The following is a 21,929-nucleotide window of genomic DNA, read 5'->3' as shown; positions in this document are numbered from 1 at the left end:
TTAATTTAGCACACAGCACTAACTATATTATTCACTATTATACTGTAACTCAGCTCTAAAACACTGTTTTCAGAACTAGCAACATGTGAGGACGCTGTAGGTCCCTACAATAGCTTCTCCGGTCTCTAGTCACTACAGTGACATCTCCAGAAGGCGCCCGAATCACTGGTGTCGTCATGGGTGACCCTGCAGGTGTACACCTCTCCCTCTTCCCGGCGTGCCTTGCTCAGGGTCAGGGTGCTGCTGTGGCTGTAGCAGTCGCCCTTCTCTTCTTCTGTGGTGGTCAGGACGCCGTCTGTCACCTCTACCCCGTCCACCTCCCAGCTGGCCATTGCCCCCTAGGGGGAGAAGCCACTCAGCTGGCAGGCAGACCAGTGTGGCCTAGCCCCCGGAGAGCTGCTCAGGGGACTGGGTGGAGCAGAGACACTGTGGGTCTGACAGAGGTACCAACTGGAGGAGAGTAGAGATGAAATAGTAGAGAGGAGAGAGGAAGGTTAGCTACTGTCATGAGAATTTCTATCCCAATGCTCTAACTATTTGATAACTCTATCTGTATCCTGGAGGTTGTAAATCTCCAGTATTAAGTTGTTTAACTTGGGTCAAATGTTTAGGGAATCCTTCCACAAGCTTCCCACAATAAGTTGGGTGAATTTTGGCCCATTCCTCCTGACAGAGCTGGTGTAATTGAGTCAGGTTTGTGGGCCTCCTTGCTCACACTCGCTTTTTCATTTCATTTCACATTTTCTACAGGATTGAGGTCTGACCATTCTGACCAGGTGAAAGCTATGATCCCTTACTGATGTCACTTGTTAAATCCACTTCAATCAGGGTAAGTATAAAGGGAAGGAGACAGGTTATAGAAGGATTTTTAAGCCTTGAGACACAGGAAACATGGATTGTGTATGTGTTCCATTCAGAGGGAGAATGGGTAAGAGAAAATATTTAAGTGCCTTTGAACGGGCCATGGTGATAGGGGCCAGGCACATCGGTTTGAGTGTGTCAAGAACTGCAACATTCTTGTGTGTATCAAGAATGGTCAACCACCCAAAGCACATCCAGCCAATGACAGGAAAGTGGTTGAAATTGGGTCATTGATGAAAGAGGACAAAGGAGGATGACACAAATTGTGCAGAGCAACAGATGGGCTACAGTTAGTTAACTGACAGACTAGTACAACATTGGTGCCCAAAGACCCATAAAATAAATATTGGCCATATATCACAAACCCCCAAGGAGCCGTAGTGCTATTATTAACTGGTTACCAACGTAATTACATGTTTTGTCATACCTGTGCAATACGGTCTCAAATACCATGTCCGACAGCCAATCAGCATTCAGGGTTTGGACATATAAGACACTTTACTTTGAGATTATATAACATGATTATAAGCCACTGTAACCACCTAAGGTTCTGTCAAGGCATAACCTTTCTCCTGCCACGTCCAGCTAGAACCTTCCAGAACCTTCCCAGCCTTTGATTGAGCTCAGATGAGCCTTGTTTACCATTCAAGGCCATGATTGGCTCGAAAATCAGCCTCTACCTTTAAAATACCTCTGTTCACATAGATCCCTTCAACGCCCAGTTGTTTTAAATGAGTGCGGAGGATGAGGATGAGGGGTTGATATTCTGTCAGATGGAAAGATGGAGGACAAGAAAAAAAGGAAACATAATATGAATAAATATGAAGTGGGGGATTGTACTAGCCTTCTGGAAGATCTGGTGAAGGAGAAGATGATGGACAAGGAAAAAAGGAAAGACATGGAATATGTTTTCAGGAAATATGGAATGGAGGATCGCACAGAACTTTTGGAAGAGCTTGCTGAGGAAATGGAAAATGACGAGAGTGAGGATGAAGTGGCAGGTGTAGTGATGACTGCTGAGAAGTTGAGTGTAGAGGGAAGTAGTGAGGATGGTGGGTGTTATGTTCAAAAACAAGGATATGTGCTCCAGTTGTTCAAAGATGGAACTTGTTGAGAGTGAGGGTGAAGTGCCTGCGGTGAGGATCGCCTAGTTCCGGCCTCGTCCCAAGTATTGTAAGGATGATTTTGCTGTTTGGCTGAACCATATGTGGTGTCAGGCTGGGTGTAGGGGAGGTTGGGGACTGTTGAGCTGGTTAATTCAGAGTGGACTCCTGATGATTTATTGTGTTTGTACTGCCCAGAGGTAGAGGGCGCTCGGGATAACGAGATTAGGGACAAGAATTGTGACGTGATTTTCTCCGTGGTGCAGGGCCTCGTTGAAGGGAGTGATAACATCGGAGGAATTAAGTGGAGGAGGAGCAGTTGAAATGGAAGATTCCTGGTGTCTGTGAAGCCCACCGTTTGGTGAGACGTACATTTGGTGGGGAAACTGAGAAGGTATTATCTGTCATGCTGAGGTTTGATAAAGAGTCGTTACCAGATAAAGTCAAGGTAGGAAGTGTTTTAGGTGTCAAGGTTATGGGCATGTTGTAGCAGTGTGTAAGAGGGAGATACCTAGATGTGAGAAGTGTGCAGGAGGGCATGAGACAAAGGAATGTGTGGTATCTGTGAAGAAAGTTGTGTGTGTTAGTTGTGGGGGTGAGAGAAAGACAGGTTGAGGTTGCCAGGGTTAGAGAAGTACAGAAAGTGTTGAATGCTGAAGCAGTGAAGAGAGTGGTAGAGGAAGATGGGTACAGGGTGAGGGATCCTGAGAGGATTCCTGTGAGTAGACAGAGAACAAGAGAGTGATTGGAGGAATATGTGCTTCAGTAAGGTGGGCTTTTTAGCATTTATAGCCATGGTTGTTAATTGTACTGCAGAAATGGATCGAAAGTAACAGAAAAGAGTGGTTGTGGCGGCAGCGGATTGCGAGGATATACTGCAGAATAACTGCAGGGGGTGTTGAGTGGTAGTGATATGTCCTCTCAGACCATTGGTCTTGAGCAGGCCTAGGTAGGGTTAAATAGTGGAATAGGTGGTGGATTTTTTAGAGAGGGCTAATAGTTGGTGGGGTCATTGTCCTTTTCCTTTTTCACAATGTAGTAGTATTTAATCAAATAATATAATGTAGGTAGGCCGTGAATGGCCTCACACACCAGTACAGTAGGTGGTGTATGCAACTAAAAGTTGGATGCGATCCGCCCACCTAATCCCAAAAAAGAAAAAGATCCCTTCAACTACAGTATCTCTGTGGGACCAAAAAAGTCTGTTTGCATAGTGAGGATACTTTGCATTGGCAGCACATGCTTCAGTGCTCTGGGAGTGTTTATAGCCCTGTGAGTTTAACACTTAACGACTGAGAGCTGTCCTTCATGACAACAGAACCCACAACAACCATGACTTTTATCACCATCTTCATCTGGATACTGGCACTCTGCTTTCAAGGTTACAGTGTTAAGATTTGTTTTTTTTCATATTGTCGAAAAAATTATTAAAGAAACACAAAGGAATAATATATATGGATTTAATATGCATATTCAGAACTATTTATTACAATATGTATTTAATAATTAATTGTGTTTTTAATACGTTTCAGAATCCAGAGGACAGATCACTGTGACTCAGACTCCTGTAGTGAAAGCTGTTCTCCCAGGACAGTCAGTCTCTCTGAACTGTAAAACCAGCAGTAATGTGCATGTGAATGTGAATGGAAATAACCGTCTAGCCTGGTATCAACAGAAAGCTGGAGGAGCTCCTAAACTCCTTATTTACTATGCTACAACACTTCAGTCTGGGACTCCATCTAGATTCAGTGGTAGTGGATCTGGGAGTGACTTCACTCTGACCATCAGTGGAGTCCAGGCTGAAGATGCAGGAGATTACTACTGTCAGAGTTTCCACAATCCCAACAGTGTCTGGGTGTTCACACAGTGATACAGAGCCGTACAAAAACCTCCCTCAGTCAGACTGTACACTGACTGTACTGATACAGCTGAGACCTACTGCAGGTGCTGAGGAGGAAGAGACAGTGACATGGAACACTGACTGAACTAAAATACACTGAGCTAAATATGTCAGTGATGCTGACATTATGTCAACTCTTTCACCCTCATGCTAAAGCATTCCTGAACTGATAACACTCACAGGTCCAGACTACATAAATATTACTTCCCTGTTGCTATGGCCAACAAACGTTTTCATAACATGTCACACAATAAGTTGAATGGACTCCATCTATATGCAATAGTAATGTCTCACATAATTTCAGAATAAATGACCTAGCTTATGTAAGGTCCCTCAGTCAGTTATAAATGTGGGTGCTAACCAGGAAGATGATTAACTTTTTTTATTATTCTGGAAAATACCATAAGCTTATTTGATTAGTGATGATCCTCTGCATTGGCAGCACATGTTTCAGTGCTCTGGGAGTGTTTATATCCCTGTGAGTTTATCACTTCATGACTTAGAGCTGTCCTTCATGACAACAGAACCCACAACAACCCTGACTTTTTTCACCATCTTCATCTGGACACTTGCTGTCACGTTCTGACCTTTATTTCCTTTGTTTTGTCATGATTTAGTATGGTCAGGGTGTGAGTTTGGGTGGGCAGTCTATGTTTGTTTTTCTATGATTTGGGTATTTCTATGTTTCGGCCTGGTATGGTTCTCAATCAGAGGCAGGTGTCATTAGTTGTCTCTGATTGAGAATCATATTTAGGTAGCCTGGGTTTCACTGTTTGTTTGTGGGTGTTTGTTTCCGTGTCTGTGTTTTTTCACCACACGGTACTGTTTTGGTTTTCGTTCGGTTCACGGTTATTGTTTTTGTATCAGTTGTGTTCATGTTGAGTATTTCTTATTAAAAGAACCATGGAAACTTACCACGCCGAAGACTGGTCCTCCGATCCTTCACGACATTGAAAAACATTGAATTTAGTAAAATAAAACAGGAATAAAACATTAGGAATATATATATGTTATGGAAAGAAACTGTTTGGCAGTGTGAGTTCTGAGAGCAGATCTTCGAGGTTTATTATCAAATATCACAAATTATCATCACTGGTACTGGTGCTACAGTACAACAGGATCATTCAGTTGTAGAAATGATTGCAGAATATTTGTTGGATCAGATGTCCTTTAAATTATGTTTGAAAACATGAGAGGAGCTATATGCTACAATGCTGAAACGATAGAACCTGATTGATATCAATTAGTATGAAATGTACTGCCTATTTATGAGATAGTGATGACTTGAGTGATGATTAAACAATTGGGGTTAGTTTTCAATCAAAACAAGCTTTATTTTAATTCAAAGGCAAGAAGACATGAACAACTGAGTCTCAAAATAGTTAATTTAGCACACAGCACTACTGATACTATTCACTATTATGCTGTAACATTCAGCTGTAAAACAGTAATGTTTCCAGAACTAGCACCATGTTGGGACTCTCTAGACCCCTACAATGGCTTCTCCTGTCTCTAGATGCTACACTGACTTTTACGGAAGGCGGCCGCATCACTGGTGTCATCATGGGCGACCCTGCAGGTGTACACCTCCCCCTCTTCCCAGCGTGCCTTGCTCAGGGTCAGGGTGCTGCTGCGGCTGTAGCGGCCGCCCTTCTCTTCTTCTGTGGTGGTCAGGATCCCCTCCTTCACCTCCGCTCCGTCCACCTCCCAGCTCACCATCGCCCCCTGGGGGGAGTAGCCACTCAGCAGGCAGGCCAGAGTAGCCGAGCTCCCAGAGAGCTGCTCAGAGGACGGGGGGAGCAGAGACACTGTGGGCCTGACAGAGGGACCAGCTGGAAGAGGGGAGAGATGAGAGAGCAGGGTCAGCCAGTACTACTCCTTGATGGAATATATAAGGAGAGGAGATAAGAGGATATGAGAGAGGGAGAGAGAGAGAAAGGAGGTGAGGAGTAGTAATACACACAGGATAAACAATTAGATACAGTACCGAGAACAACTGACAACAACAGAACAAGGAATCTATAAAGATAAAGGCAAAAAAATAAAAAATGTTGGACAAAACAATCCATCAGAAAAATGTATGTTGCATTCATGCTCTACAGTTTAGTCCACCATGTAAGTCGCTCTGGATAAGAGCGTCTGCTAAATTACTTAAATGTTAAATGTAAATGTAAGAGCAACAAAACACGAGGAGGGGGTTTCGAGGACACAGGCGAAGCCTTATCCGAGACTAGTCCAGGACTAGGTTTAATGTGTCTGGCAAATGGCCCCTATTTCTACAGAGACATGCTGTAAAGAGATATCACATATTCCGATTTAATAATCAGAATGACTATTCAAAGTGTAAATCTCCAAATCAATTTAGTCAATTCTACTCTGAGACACAAGACACAATGACCTCAAAATACTATTCAAAACTATAGATGACGTTCAACTTTAAGCCATGTCAGTGTTAACGACTATGATGACAATACAAAGTGTTGCTTTTAAATTAGAAATAGTAGTTGCTACATCTTGACAGGACAGTGAGGTGATATGCAATACTGTATATCAAAATGTGCTCTTTTTAAATCGCATGTCAGAATACTTTATTGCCAAATAAACTTGGTGATATGTGAACAATTCTCTCACTTCTCTGCCCTCTACCAATCTGCCAATCTGTCCACAGACATTTCTAAAAAGATATAGCCTAAAAGTATTTCCTCTGGAGAACATAACATTTCATAACTTTGTTCAATAGCAAGATTTCATTTTTTTGTCTAATAGAAGACAAAAAGTGTACTTACTTTTCAGCACCAGTTTTGTGCCTCTTCCAAATGTCCACCACGGTGATTCATTCTGGTGAATTCGCCGTACAAAAACCTCCTTCACACAAGAGTGAACACCTACACACAGAACACTCTCAGTTCCACCCTGATCGTTCTGAAGCACTAGAATAATACAATAGGAATTGATAGTACTGAAGTACCAATATAATACAATAGGGACTGATTGTACTGAAGTACTAGTATAATACAATAGGGACTGATAGTACTGAAGTACCAGTAGAATACAATAGGGACTGATTGTACTGAAGTACTAGTATAATACAATAGGGACTGATAGTACTGAAGTACCAGTAGAATACAATAGGTACCGATAGTACTGAAGTACCAGTATAATACAATAGGGACTGATTGTACTGAAGTACTAGTATAATACAATAGGGACTGATAGTACTGAAGTACCAGTATAATACAATAGGGACTGATTCCACTGAAGTACTCGTATAATACAATAGGTACCGATAGTACTGAAGTACTAGTATAATACAATAGGGATTGATAGTCCTGGGTTAGGAGTATAATCTACTGAAGAACGAAGATAATACAATTTTCATATTGGATCACTGATTTACAGTATAAGGTATTTACAACATTAGAAAATAGTCTGTGTCTGTATAATCTGTAAATAGTTACATGTTTAACAGTTCTGAATGTGGGGCCTTAACAGGAATATTATTTACATAAAAAACTTTGCATTGGCAGCACATGCTTCAGTGCTCTGGGAGTGTTTATAGCCCTGTGAGTTTAACACTTAACGACTGAGAGCTGTCCTTCATGACAACAGAACTCACAACAACCATGACATTTTTGGTAATGTAATGGTTGTCGTCAGGAGGAAGAGAGGACCAAGGTGCGGCGTGGTAAGTATTCATTGTAATTTAATAAAGAATGAATACTGAAACAAAACAATACACGACAAACGAATAGTCCTGAACGGTGCAACAAAACACAGAACAGAAAATAAACACCCACAACTCAAAAGTGAAACCAAGCTACCTAAGTATGATTCTCAATCAGGGACAATGATTGATAGCTGCCTCTTATTGAGAACCATACCAGGCCAAACACAGAAAATCCCAAATGATAGAAAAAAGAACATAGACTACCCACCCAGCTCACACCCTGACCATACTAAAACAAAGACATAACAAAGGAACTAAGGTCAGAACATGACATCCTCATTTGCACACTTGCATTCAACATCAAGGGTAAAAGAAAGTTCTACAGTATGTTTGTATACTGAAAAGTAAACAGTGAGTTAACTGGACAGTTGTTGATATTGTTTTATTTATTCCTGGTGATGTATAATTACTAGTTCTCTTTGTTTCAGAATCTAGAGGTCAGTACACTGTGACTCAGACTCCTGCTGTGAGAGCTGTTCTCCCAGGACAGTCAGTCTCTCTGAACTGTAAAACCAGCAGTAATGTGCATGGCGCAGGAGCCACTTATCCCCGCCTAGCCTGGCATCAACAGAAAGCTGGAGGAGCTCCTAAACTCCTTATTTACTATGCTAAAACCCTTCAGTCTGGGACTCCATCTAGATTCAGTGGCAGTGGAACTCATAGTGACTTCACTCTGACCATCAGTGGAGTCCAGGCTGAAGATGCAGGAGATTACTACTGTCAGTTACCACACAGGCGCAGTGTTCACACAGTGATACAGAGCCGTACAAAAGGAGGAGGAGATGGAGGAGATGAGACAATAAGACAATTAATGAATCACTACCGGACACACCTTCCTCCTTGTCTTTTAATGGTAACTCACTTTGTCATGGAGTATTGGTCTCCGTTTCCAGTGTCCCGGTAGAGGGGAGTGTCAGTTAACTGTCTTGGGAGGGCGTTTTACTCGAGACAAAATAAGGCTACCGTTTATTTTTGGAAACACTCAGTTTTTTGTCTTTTACAATCAAACACACTTCAAAATACACAATTGTTACTTGGTTACACACAGCATTAATCAAAAACATGCAAATGCTTTAATGCTCTACAATGCCTGGTACAATGATAACACTTATCTCTAATAAAATATAATACTTCAACTTAAATACCTTTAAAAGATGACAGGGAGACCCACGAGCTCAGGAGCGGTGTTTCAATCGGTCAGAGTTCTTTAAGAATTTAGTTAAGTAGCGACTCCACTATTACATCATTTGCCCTTTTAGCCATCCCTGTGGTAAAACCTCCCCATGCTCTAGTTAACCAGTTGACTCCTAAAGCATTACTCATAGTGGTGTCCTCATCTCGATACCACGTTATGCCATCTGCTCCTTCGTCCCAGAACCTTCTCTTCAATATGTTACAGTAGTTTTCCTGCCCCATAGTTTTTAACAGTTCCAAGTTTCGTTTAATTATACTGCACCCTTCTGATACCGTACCATTGTCAAATAACTGTTTACACGTGGACATATTCCAAGTCAGGGTCATATTCTTATCCCAGTCTGACCCTTTTCCCCATAGGTCTCCCCATGGTTCGTCCTGTTGTGGCCACATTAGCTTTATGGCCCATTCCTTATACCCTCCCATCAGCCACCGGGCGGTCACGGGTTCAAGGGTATATCTAGCCCAATCTGCTAGAGAGGGATCTGTTCTAAGGGTCTGATCCCTGGTGCCAGCTATATCCCCTTGGTTTACATGGAATTGAATGCCTCCATAGCATGCTAATTGTACGTATCCTCCGGTTAACGGAGTGGGGTCTAGCGGGCGTTTATCCCATCCCATTGCTATTGGGTCAAATGTTTTGGACACCGTGGTACTCTTCATACTAGTGCTGGCTTCAAAGTTTTTAATGACCGTTTCTTTCATTATAAATGCATTCCTAATCATTTTTCCCATGGTTGTATTCCATTTCTGTAGCATTAATCCCTGCATCCATATAAGGGTATCGGTGTTCAATCTTCCTATTGGAGGGAAACTGTATCCAAATTGATGCACATGTTCCATTTTGTCCTGTGTTCTTATATGGTTTAAAATACCTCCTCCAGCCAATACTCTGGAGTGGCAAGCGCCCCGTGCGTTTACCATGTCTGCCAATTTTTGGTTTGCGTTCTCATTCCTGCCTGAGAAGGCCGGAGCTACCCCCAGCATTCCAGGTGAAGGATAATGTCCCCCTGACCATCTATGGAAGTGGGGGATTCCTGATTCTTTCAATATGCCATGGGCTGAGATGCAATGGTATCGTGCCCAGGCCTCAGTTTTATTCGCGGGGGGTCTAACCCATTATGACCCATTGGTCATAATACTGTTGGGCGGTCTTCCCTTTTTTCCTATAGAACGGGTTATTTGGTTCTTGTCCCCAGTTCCATAATGGGGCTTTAGCACACATTCTTTGGGCCATCTCAAGGCTTTGTTGATAATTTTCTTTCAAACTCCTAAGGTCTAGTGCTGTCCATGGGGTTGACCTGGGATAGGCCAACCCTGGGTTTGTATTATTCTGTGTCATAAGGCAACCCATCCTGAGGTGGAATACTTTATTGGTTTTTCTCCTGGCCTGGCGGAGTGGGGAATGTCATGTCCCCACACTCCATATTCCATCCGGTGGAATCTAATGGGCCACTAGTAAATCCTGGATACTTATAGGTCCTATTTTTTGCATATGGTAAAATAATACCCTTCCTTCCTCCCAGTATTCTATTATCCCACGAGGAGGAATTTCCAGGGTGTAGGTATAACACTATATCATTCAACCATTTAGCTTCAGGGCTTGGTCCTGTAATTTGCCTCTGCGTGCTGCGCCTTACTCGGTACCTGGAGCTATTCCCTTTCAGACATAATATATCTAAGCCCCCTTGATCCATACCCTGTCTTGGGCCCTCTGTGTGTGTTAGGTTAAGTTCTGTTTTGTCGCCCGCCAGTGTGGTCGGGGGGGCCACTTCCCTTTTAGCTCGCTCTAGGGTGCTAGTATTGTTTTAGCCTGGTTCACGGGGTGTTGTTATTGCTGAACTTGCAGATGCATGACTTGCTGATGCATTTTTGCTCATGCTATTTTTGCTCATCCGAGGCCAACGCGTTGGTTTCATCCTCCTAGGCCAGGCTGAGGTGTTGAAAGCAGTCTTAAACTGTGGCACTCAACACTTTCCCAAGGTGAACTGGTCGTACTTTGATCATAGATAAATTTGATCTCCGTTATATTCTCTGCATCACCCAGCTGTCCCCTCCACTGGTCGCCTTTATATGAATTCATATATTGTCCATTTTAACATGTCTGATTAACCAGTACTGGTCCTTTAGGTATATTTACTATATACCCTTGGAGTGTGTTACTAGTCACTGATTTCCACAACACCACTATGGTATCATTATGATCCCAGGTCAGATTCAGGTCCATTTCGTAATATTATATCTCTGTTTTAACTTGACTGAAGGGTGTCCTGGACACAGTGAGTCATTTGTTATGGTGCATTGTACGGGTGTGCCCCATCTCTTTGTAAATGCTCTATAGGTTGGTATGAAGTTGGCACATTTTTCTTGGAGTATCTCTAGTCCCTGTACTAATTCTCTCTCTTGTTTTTCATACACTATCCCTAGGTTTAGTCCTATTATTATGGCGGTGGGTACTAATATTATGGTGGAAAGGATACTTACCCACCAGCACCATCCCACCTTACATTCCCTATGCCTGGTTCTATATTCTCCCAGCCTCATTTACCCGTGGAAACAGAGGGAGACATTCTAGTTAGTTTTGTTTTCTTTCTTATTTATTTTTTACAAATGGGGGACCTAGTATGGCCTGTGTCCCTTTGTCTAGATGTGCCCTCTCCAGGGTCTTGTGTGTTTGAGGTTAGTTTTCTTTTTATTAGGTTAATCAACCTTCTCATTTTTCCTTGTGGATCAGGTAGAGCAGATTCATTTCTACCTCTTCCCTCTCCAGGAGCTGCTTTCCTGTCCACCAACATGTGGCACGAGTATACACATTCCAATTTGGTTTTGGGGTCCTGGGCAATGTATATTTGCCAGCCCAATTTCACCATGTGCCTTTCTCTTTTGTCACCCCTGACGGGTTCTGTATCCTCTATGGCTATAAGCTTGGAGACACAGCACATTGTCTTCTCTTTCCTCATTAACCTGCCCCAGTTATGTTCTCTCACTGGCTTACATGTTCCTTCAATTATTTTATGTGTGTTCTGACTCTCTCTATTTGGTCTGGAACAAAAAAATGGTTCATATTTACGACTACCCTTACTTATAATTATTTAGCGTCCGATAAGCTGAGGAGATTTTCTTCTCCTTGTAGCATATTTATCCCTAAGTGGTTTATTATTTTCATATCTTTTTTAAAGTCCATCCTGAAGTTTTACCCTGAGGTGTCCACTCTGTTCATTATTTACTTCCCTGTAACGTCCCATTCCCCTACTCCTGTGTCAGTGTCTAACTGACCTAATACATATGCACATGGGTCACTATCTGTCTCAGCTCTTTCAATGTAGTTATGTCTATGTTTAACTTCCTCTTAACTGCTGCTTTTAATGGCTGTGGTTTAAAACCGGCCTTTTTCGCTTCCGCATCTGCTTCCTGTTTCCGAAGCTAATACTGTCAGTACCAGATATGGTCTCTGTTTCCAAATATTGGCTGACTGTCTCACTGTCTCCCTGTTTACACTAACGAATTTTATAGAACTCAACATTTCTATGTAGTAACCTATAAGATAATTATATAGATCAACTTAATTAACCCGATACTCTCAATGATCCTGGGTCACAACAGATGCCATATATTCTTGTCATCTTTCTACTATTTGAAGACAAACCTTCAAATGATTAGAAATGGCCAAACGCTGCTAAACATAGCATATGTTTTCTGTACTAATGAAATCTCTCTTTCGGGAGTCCACTGTATTTTATCTAACAATAACCTGGGTTAATCTTAACTCAGTCTCATCAATAATTTTATATATGTTGCGTAGTATGGGATCCATTACCTACAGTACTTTATTATCCCTAAGAACTGCAACATATTTATTTTCAAAATTACATTTAATGCTTATAAAATCCCTCTTTTTGTACCTTCATCTTTTTTTCTGCCCTGTTGGCTTAAAATATATCCTAAATACTTAACATAAATCTTCCTGCATGGCTCTCAACATTACAGTAGTGTCTCTTAGATTCGTTGGAGTCCCGTCTTGTAGCAGGGCCATTGCCATGGGGTACCAGGGCTGTGCATAGAAGGCCACTTTGCCACAATACACACTTACATCCTCTGGTCCCCCTTCTTTTTCTGGGATGTCTTTTATTAGAACCCAATTTCTGTCACGCCCTGGTCTTTGTATTTTGTGTTTTCTTTCTTATTTTGGTCAGGCCAGGGTGTGACATGGGTTTATTATGTGGTGTGTCTTGTCTTTATTTTTTTGTAGGTATTAGGATTGTGGTATAGTGGGGTTTTCTAGAAAAGTCTATGGTTGCCTGAAGTGCTTCTCAATCAGAGGCAGGTGTTTATCGTTGTCTCTGATTGGGAACCATATTTAGGCATCCATATTCTCTTTGAGTGTTTTGTGGGTGATTGTTCCTGTCTCTGTGTTTGTTGCACCAGATAGGCTGTTTAGGTTTTCGTGTTACGTTTCTTGTTTTGTATTGTTCGTTTTCATCTTTATTAAACATGTATCAAAATTACCACGCTGCATTTTGGTCCGCCTCTCCTTCACCGCAAGAAAACCGTAACAGAATCACCCACACCAACAGGACCAAGTGGCGTGGTGACAGGCAGCGGCAACAGGAGCAGCGGAATCTGGATTTCTGGACATGGGAGGAGATATTGGATGGAAAAGGACCCTGGGCACAGCCTGGAGAATATCGCCGCCCCAAAGAAGAACTGGAGGCGGCAAAGGCAGAGAGGCGCTGGTATGAGGAGGCAGCACGGTGACGCGGATGGAAGCCCGAGAGTCAGCCCCAAAAATGTCTTGGGGGGGGCACAGGGAGAGTGTGGCAGAGTCAGGAGTCAGACCTGAGCCAACTCCCCCTGTAAGGAGCCAAGGAGGAAACCAGAGCCAGAGCCGGTGTTAGAGGTGAGCGAGGCTGAGACTGTGAAGGAGTTAATGGGGAAATTGGAGGAGAGAGTTATGAGGGAGTTGCTGTGTTGGTGCATTAGTCACGGAATTCGTCCGATGGAGCGTGTTGGGGATTTGATGGCACCTGGGTCAGCTCTCCATACTCGTCCTGAGGTGCGTGTTAGTCGGCTGGTGAAGATTGTGCCAGCCTCACGCACCAGGCCTCCTGTGCAACTCCCTAGCATTGCACGTCCTGTGTCAGCCCTGCTCTCAAGATCTCCAGTACGCCTTCACGGTCCGGTCCATCCTGTGCCACCTCCACACACCAGCCCTCCGGTGGCAGCTCCCCGCACCAGGCTTCCTGTGCGTGTCCTCTGCCCAGTACCACCAGTGCCAGCACCACGCATCAGGCCTACAGTGTGCCTCGCCTGTCCAGCGCTGCCAGAGCCTTCCTCCTCTACAGCGCTGCCGGAGTCTCCCTCCTGTTCTGCGTTGCCAGCGTCTCCAGTTTCCCGCTTGTTTAGCGCTGCCAGAGCCTTCCTCCTCTACTGCGCTGCCGGAGTCTCCCGCCTGTTCAGCGCTGCCAGAGCCGCCAGTCTGCATGGAGCAGCCAGAGCCGCCAGTCTGCATGGAGCAGCCAGAGCCGCCAGTCTGCATGGAGCAGCCAGAGCCGCCAGTCTGCATGGAGCAGCCAGAGCCGCCAGTCTGCATGGAGCAGCCAGAGCCGCCAGTCTGCATGGAGCAGCCAGAGCCGCCAGTCTGCATGGAGCAGCCAGAGCCGCCAGTCTGCATGGAGCAGCCAGAGCCGCCAGTCAGCATGGAGCAGCCAGGATCCGCCAGTCAGCCAGGATCCGCCAGTCAGCCAGGAACCTCCAGATCCGCCATTCAGCCAGGATCCGCCAGATCCGCCATTCAGCCAGGATCCGCCAGTCAGCCAGGATCCGCCAGTCAGCCAGGATCCTCCAGATCCGCCATTCAGCCAGGATCCTCCAGATCCGCCATTCAGCCAGGATCCGCCAGTCAGCCAGGATCTTCCAGATCCGCCATTCAGCCAGGATCCGCCATTCAGCCAGGATCCGCCAGTCAGCCAGGATCTGCCAGAACCGCCAGTCAGCCAGGATCTGCCAGAATCACCAGCCAGCCAGGATCTGCCAGAGCCAACTACCTGCCTGTGCTTCCTCTCAGTACTGTGCTTCCTCTCAGTACTGAGCTTCCTCTCAGTCCCGCGCTTCCTCTCAGTCCCGCGCTTCCTCTCAGTCCCGAGCTTCCCCTCAGTCCCGAGCTTCCCCTCAGTCCCGAGCTGCCCCTCAGTCCCGAGCTGCCCCTCAGTCCAGTGGGGCCCTTGGTGAGGGTTACTAGGCCAATCAAAGGACGCGATGCATGCGGACTAAGACTTCGTTGGAGTGGGGTCCACGTCACGCGCAGGAGCCGCCACCGTGGACAGACGCCCACTCGGACCCTCCCCTATGGGTTTTGGTGTGCGCACCTTGGGGGGGGGGCTCTGTCACCCCCTGGTCTTTGTATTTTCTTTATTATTTTGGTCAGGCCAGGGTGTGACATGGGTTTATTAAGTGGTGTGTTTTGTCTTGGGGGTTTTGTAGGTATTGGGTTTGTGGTTTAGTGGGGTTATTTAGAAAAGTCTATGGTTGCCTGAAGTGGTTCTCAATCAGAGGCAGGTGTTTATCGTTGTCTCTGATTGGGAACCATATTTAGGCAGCCATATTCTTTGAGTGTTTCGTGGGTGATTGTTCCTGTCTTTGTGTTTGTGGCACCAGATAGGACTGTTTCGGTTTTTCACATTTCTTTTTTTGTAGATTGTTGTATTTATCTTTATTAAAGATGTACAAAACTAACCACGCTGCATTTTGGTCCGCCTCTCCCCAGAAACCGCTACAATTTCGTATTACTACGAGGTCTGCCTGCCTTGACGGCGTTGAAAATAATTCACTCCTGTTGCCATATGTTTACCTTGAGGTTTGTATAAATTTCCTATTTTAGTTATAAACTCTATAGTATTTTCTAGTTTCCTCAGGGATTTTTTTTCTCAAAGAGTAGACTCTAACCCGCCATTGCTCTTTACCTTGAGAATTTATTTAGATTTCCTATTTAGTTATAAACTCTATAGTACTTTATTTCTCCGGGATTTTTTTCTCATACAACGCCCATAGTGACACTTATACATTAGTATAACATACACATACAGTAGTTATACACTTTGAAATTGAAAATACAACAACGAAAGTTGTCTACCCTCAAATCCTAGAAGGTATTTTATGGCTGTCTGGTCTACCGTTCTCAGTTTACCCCATGGTAAACCCGGTACGACGAAATATCCTGATGGTTTGTAAGGTAAGGCACTAGCTCGCCTTGTCCTTTGTAATTCCTCCTCGTCCGCATGGAGAGCCAATGCTCTTCCTGCGTCTGGGTAGGTTGGTACTGCCGTAGCCATATCTCTAACTCTTTAAAAATATAAGATACCTACTTTAGTAAGTTGTTTGGAAATAGAGCGCTGGTAGGGGCTGTTAACTCAGGTAGTAGTAGAGTCTTAAATAGAGGTGTGGGACCCCACGTTGGGCGCCAAGTGTCGCGATACGAAACCTTCAGCCCTGCCCCTTGGCCGGCCCTTTCTGATATTCTGCATAGCACCAGGGACATGTGAAAGACAAGCCTGACCTCTCCCCTCTCTGGGGAGATGTCCCTCAGCTGGTGACTGACCACCAGCTGACGGAAAAGTTCAACTGCCAACACTTTAGTCGAAAGGGATACATTCTAATAACAATTATCTCACATAAGCATATTATGCAAAAAAACATCTTAATTATCTATGTTACCCAACTAATTCTGATTCATCCGCCACACCTCTGACACCGCCTGGTGTAGACGTCCTGGATGGCAGGCAGCTTAGCCCCAGTGATGTACTGAGCCGTACGCACTACCCTCTGTAGTGCCCTGCGGTCAGAGGCTGAGCAATTGCCGTACCAGGCAGTGATGCAACCAGTCAGGATGCTCTCGATGTAGCAGCTGTAGAACCTTTTGAGGATCTCAGGACCCATGACAAATATTTTTAGTTTCCTGAGGGGGAATAGGCTTTGTCGTGCCCTTTGTTGTTGATGTGGACACCACGGAACTTGAAACTCTCAATCTGCTCCATTACAGCCCTGTCGATGAGAATAGTCTTGGTTACGTTGAAGGATAGGTTGTTATTTTGGCACCACCCGGCCTGTCTCGTCGTTGTCTGTGATCAGGCCTAGCACTGTTGTGTCGTCTGCAAACTTAATGATGGTGTTGGGGTTGTGCCTGGCCATGCAGTCATGGGTGAACAGGGAGTACAGGAGAGGACAGAGCACACACACCTGTGGAGCGCCAGTGTTGAGGATCAGCGTGGCAGATGTGTTGCTACCTACCCTCACCACCTGTCAGGAAGTCCAGGATCCAGATGCAGAGGGAGGTGTTTAGTCCCAAGATCCTTAGCTTAGTGATGAACTTTGAGGGTACTATGGTGTTGCACTGTTATGGGATTGTTATCAATGACTAAATGAGGTATACTGCACTATTACTGGCAAGAATTCTACCCTGTCTTTCTTGTAGTATTAAATAATGTTTGTTGATTAGGAAGGGGTTAATTGGCATGTACCTAGGAAGAAAGTAATGTATGTGGAGATAAGAATAGGACAGGGAGAGCTCCTCCAGAGTTATAGTGTCTGGGGAAGCCTGGAACTGTCAGCTGAGGGGTTATAAACTGTGGTTAGACTCATGAGAAAATCCATGTTGGTGTGTATGTATGTGTGTAGTTTAGGATGGTATAAGAAGGAAGGTATTTGTGAAAACTTGAGAGCTCTCGCAAATAAATTGGGATCTGATCAATTGTGAGCTGGGAATTCTGTCTGTTTTATTTAAGACCAGAACTTTACAATCTCTGGGTATCAGACAGATAGATATAATTGGAATTTATGAACATTGATTAAATAGTTACATGACAATTTGGTCATTTGAGCGGATTTCCAAAACTGCATCTGTCATCCGAAGGTAGTAACGGCAAAAACCGTGCACGGGTGGGTCTTGACCCGTAATTTAAAGACTTGGCCCCTGAAAAAGGTTGAACGAGACGGTGATGGAATCGAACATTGCTTTTCCCATCCTACGAACAAGGTCAGTAAAACTTTATTTGGGGAATTGACGGTTAGGCTACATTTGGAGAAATCTGGTTAACCCCTCTGCGCACGGAACCCGCTAGCGGGCTGAAATTCCACAACATATGGTAATCGCTACATAAATAGTCATATTAAACATTCATGAAAATACAAGTGTCTCACATGTATCGAAAGCCTAGAATCTTGCTAATCCAACTGCGTTGTCAGATTTAAAAAAGGATTTACTGCGAAAGAATACGATGCGATTATCTGAGCATAGAGCCCCATTAAAAAAAAAACAATTTCAACCACCACAGGCGTAACATACTCAAACTGCATTAAAATAAATTGTTTACCTTCGACGATCTTCATCTGTTTTCAATTCCAATGCACATTGTTACACAATGAATGATCTTTTGTTTGATAAAATCTGTTTTTAATAGCCTAACACAAAACATTTTGTGAACTGCTTGTGTCATGAATTCCGTCTCATTCCATTTTCAACGACACAATCCAGGTAAATAACCCACACAGAACGTGACTTTTCCAGTCATGTTTGGTTTCACAGCAATCAACTGGTTTGTTTGTAACACAATCAAATGTGATGGGCCATTTCGTGGGACGTATTGACTGAAAGAAACCGATTTGAAGACAACAAGTCATGACATCATTGTGCACCAATGATTTGCCCGCTGTTTAATTGATTGACTGTATTTTAATCCAATGACCACTGATCGTCTTGAAATCTAGCTGGGTAGATAGCCAATGAGCTGAGGTAAACGGCAATAGGTCATGTTTATGTGTTGCAAAACCAACCCATGTAGTAAGCTCCAGCGTAAAGAGTCATTCGCTATTGAAGTTTCATATCGGAAGGAGAAACACATATTACGCACTGCATTGTTTGGTAAACGCGCAGATTCAGCTGTTTATATATCAATCATTATGGCGACTAAGTCAGGGAAAGCTAAATTTAAGTCTAGATATACAGATGTACACACAATTTTAGAATAAATTGATTGGGAAAGTGAGACAGAGATTGTTGTAGGACGATTAATTTTGCGATTGTGGAGGAATATTTTTTGAACGGGAGAGGACATCGTTTTGGACTGGTAAGTTCTTATCATGCTCATGCCCTTGTTTGAAATTAATAATAAAAAAAATAATAGTCCGTGTTGCCCAGCAACAGCCCCAAAACATCACTGCTCTAGAGGAGATCTGCATGGAGGAATGGGCCAAAATACCAACAACAGTGTGTGAAAAACTTGTGAGGACTTACAGAAAACGTTTGACCTCTGTCATTGCCAACAAAGCGTATATAACAAAGTATTCAGATAAACTTTTGTTATTGACCAAATACTTATTTTCCACCATAATTTGCAAATAAATTCATTAAAAATCATACAATGTGATTTTCTGGATTTTTTTTTTTCTCCCATTTTGTCTGTCATAGTTGAAGTGTACCTATGATGAAAATTACAGGCCTCTCATCTTTTTAAGTGGGAGAACTTGCACAATCTGTGGCTGACTAAATACTTTTTTGCCCCACTGTACCTAGGTGTCTGGTTAGACTCAACTCTTTCTAGACTCACATTAAGCATCTCCAATCCAAAATGAAATCTAGAATCGGCTTCCTATTTCGCAACAAAGCCTCCTTCACTCATGCTGCCAAACATCCCCTCGTAAAACTGACTATCCTACTCGAACCTTGACTTCGGTGATGTCACTTACAAAATAGCCTCCAACACTCTACTCAGCAAATTGGATGTAGTCTATCACAGTGCCATCCGTTTTGTCACCACAGCCCCATATACTACCCAGCACTGCGACCTGTATGCTCTCGTTGTCCGGCCCTCGCTACATATTCGTCGCCAAACCCACTGGCTCCAGGTCATCTAAGTCATTGCTAGGTAAAGCCCCGCCTTATATCAGCTCACTGGTCACCATAGCAACACCCACCCGTAGCACGTGCTCCAGCGGGTATATTTCACTGGTCATCCCCAAAGCCAACACCCCCTTTGCCCGCCTTTCCTTCCAGTTCTCTGCTGCCAATGACTGGAACAAATTGCAAAAATCCCTCACTAACTTTAAGCATCAGCTGTCAGAGCTGCTTACCGATCACTGCACCTGTACACAGCCCATCTGTAAAAAGCCCTTCCAACGACCTCATTCCCATATTGGTATTTATTGTTTTGCTCTTTTGCACCCCAGTATCTCTACTTGCACGTCATCATCTGCACATCTGTCACTCCAGTGTTAATGCTAAATTGTAATTATTTCGCCACTATGGCCTATTTATTGCCTTACCTCCCTAATTTTACTACATCTGCACACACTGTACATAGATTTTTCTATTGTGTTATTGACTGTATGTATGTTTATCCCATGTGTAACTCTGTGTTTTTGTCGCACTGCTTTGCTTTATCTTGGCCAGGTCGCAGTTGTGGAAAATTATTTGACGTTGGAGGACGTGTGATTTCTATGATACTTTCCAACCATTTTCAAAGTTGCCCTCTACTGATCAGTGTTCCATGTCAGGGTCTTCCCCTCAGCACATGCAGTAGGTCCCAGTTGTAGCAGTACAGTCACTGTGCAGTCTGACTGAGGGAGGTTTTTGTCAGGCTCTATATCACTGTGTGAACACCCTGGCACTTAAGTAGTGTGCACTCTGACTGTAGTAATCTCCTGCATCTTCAGCCTGGACTCCACTGATGGTCAGAGTGAAGTCACTCCCAGATCCACTGCCACTGAATCTAGATGGTATCCCAGAGTTACGGGTACTGATGAAATATGTAAGGAGTCTAAGAGTGTCTCCAAGTTTCTGTTGATACCAGGCCAACCTCTGTCTATGTCCGTAAAGGTTTACAGCCCTGCTGGTCTTACAGCTGAGACTGACTGAGTGACCCACTGAAACAGTTTTCACCTGGCACGCCTCCCCAATAGATCCACAGACATTGCAATCACCATCGCACTGCACACTGCCCTATTCCATCTGGACAAGAGGAATACCTATGTAAGAATGCTGATCATTGACTATAGGTCAGCCTTCAACACCATAGTACCCTCCAAGCTCATCATTAAGCTATGGGCCCTGGGTCTGAACCCCGACCTTGACACTGAATAGTAAATCTTAAATCTGAATCTGTTTACTGCATGTCTTTGTAGACTTAGGGGCAGTTTCCTGGACACATTCATCCTAGTGCTGGACAGAAAGCAAGCTCAGTAGATAATCTTCATTGAATGTTCTTTTTAGTCTAGGACTAGTCTTCATCTGTGTCCAGGAAACCTCCTCCTAGTGTTTTACTACTCTTGGTGGGCTAAACTGTAGAGCATGAATGTGACATACATTGTTTTGTCAAAAAATATTTTCAGAGTTTCTTTTTGCCTTTATCTTTATAGATTCATTGTTATTTAATTGTTGATTTGATTTGTTCTCTGTATTGTAGCTAATTGTTTATCTTGTGTGTATTGCCTCTCTGTCTCTCTCTCCTCTCTAGCTGGCCTCTCTGTCAGGCCTACAGTGTCTCTGCTCCCCCCGTCCTCTGAGCAGCTCTGGGGGCTCGGCCACACTGGCCTGCCTGTTGAGTACCCCCAGGGGGTGATGGTGAGCTGGGACGTGGACGGGGAGGAGGGAAGGAGGGGGTCCTGACCACCACAGACGAAAAGGGCTGCCGCTACAGCCGAAGCAGCTCCCTGACCCTGAGCAAGGCATGCTGGGAAGAGGGAGAGGTGTATAACTGCACGGTGACATCAATTATGACCATGATGACATCAATTATGACAGCAGTTATTCAGCAACCTTCCGTAAAGTCATTGGGGAGTACACCACATCAGTCACTAGCTTTATCAATAAGTGCATTGAGGACGTAGTCCCCACAGTGACTGTACGTACATACCCCAACCAGAAGCCATGGATTACAGGCAACATTCACACTGAGCTAAAGGGTAGAGCTGCCGCTTTCAAGGTGCGGGACTCTAACCCGGAAGCTTACAAGAAATCCTGCTATGCCCTGCGACAAACCATCAAACAGGCAATGCGTCAATACAGGGCTAAGATTGAATCATACCACACCGGCTCCGAGGTTTGTCTTACGTGTCAGGGCTTGCAAGCTATTACAGACTTCAAAGGGAAGCACAT

At 44.1% G+C, this 21,929-nt stretch overlaps 1 protein-coding gene and 1 gene segment (V, D, J or C); one reads left to right on the top strand and one right to left on the bottom strand.

Moving 5' to 3' along the window:
* Positions 1–3,128: 3,128 nt before the first annotated feature.
* On the top strand, positions 3,129–4,778 carry LOC127926380 (immunoglobulin kappa variable 4-1-like). The segment is given in 2 exon segments: positions 3,129–3,345; positions 3,497–4,778. Coding segments are annotated over 2 exon segments (411 nt in total).
* Positions 4,779–5,173: 395 nt separating this feature from the next.
* LOC118365983 (immunoglobulin kappa light chain-like) lies at positions 5,174–20,946 on the bottom strand. The gene is made up of 4 exons (XM_052511774.1): positions 20,942–20,946; positions 20,436–20,769; positions 6,651–6,702; positions 5,174–5,696 (listed from the first exon to the last, which is right to left on the bottom strand). The coding sequence occupies exons 1-4, from the start codon at positions 20,944–20,946 to the stop codon at positions 5,377–5,379; spliced, it is 711 nt and encodes a 236-aa protein (XP_052367734.1). The 3' UTR covers positions 5,174–5,376.
* Between the last annotated feature and the right edge of the window lie 983 nt (positions 20,947–21,929).

Source organism: Oncorhynchus keta, unplaced genomic scaffold (genome assembly GCF_023373465.1).
Source record: "Oncorhynchus keta strain PuntledgeMale-10-30-2019 unplaced genomic scaffold, Oket_V2 Un_contig_7456_pilon_pilon, whole genome shotgun sequence".
Classification (NCBI taxonomy): domain Eukaryota; kingdom Metazoa; phylum Chordata; class Actinopteri; order Salmoniformes; family Salmonidae; genus Oncorhynchus; species Oncorhynchus keta.
The sequence above is the reverse complement of the archived record's forward strand: the minus strand, read 5'-3'. Positions and strand labels throughout refer to the sequence as shown.

What these genes read in the sequence shown, in the direction of transcription:
- LOC118365983 (XM_052511774.1), bottom strand. An exon ending in CACACTACTTAAGTGCCAGG is followed by an intron (nt 6,703 to 20,435) that starts GTGTTCACACAG and finishes CGAATTCACCAG; the next exon opens with AATGAATCACCGTGGTGGAC. An exon ending in CACAAAACTGGTGCTGAAAA is followed by an intron (nt 5,697 to 6,650) that starts GTAAGTACACTT and finishes CCCCTCTTCCAG; the next exon opens with CTGGTCCCTCTGTCAGGCCC.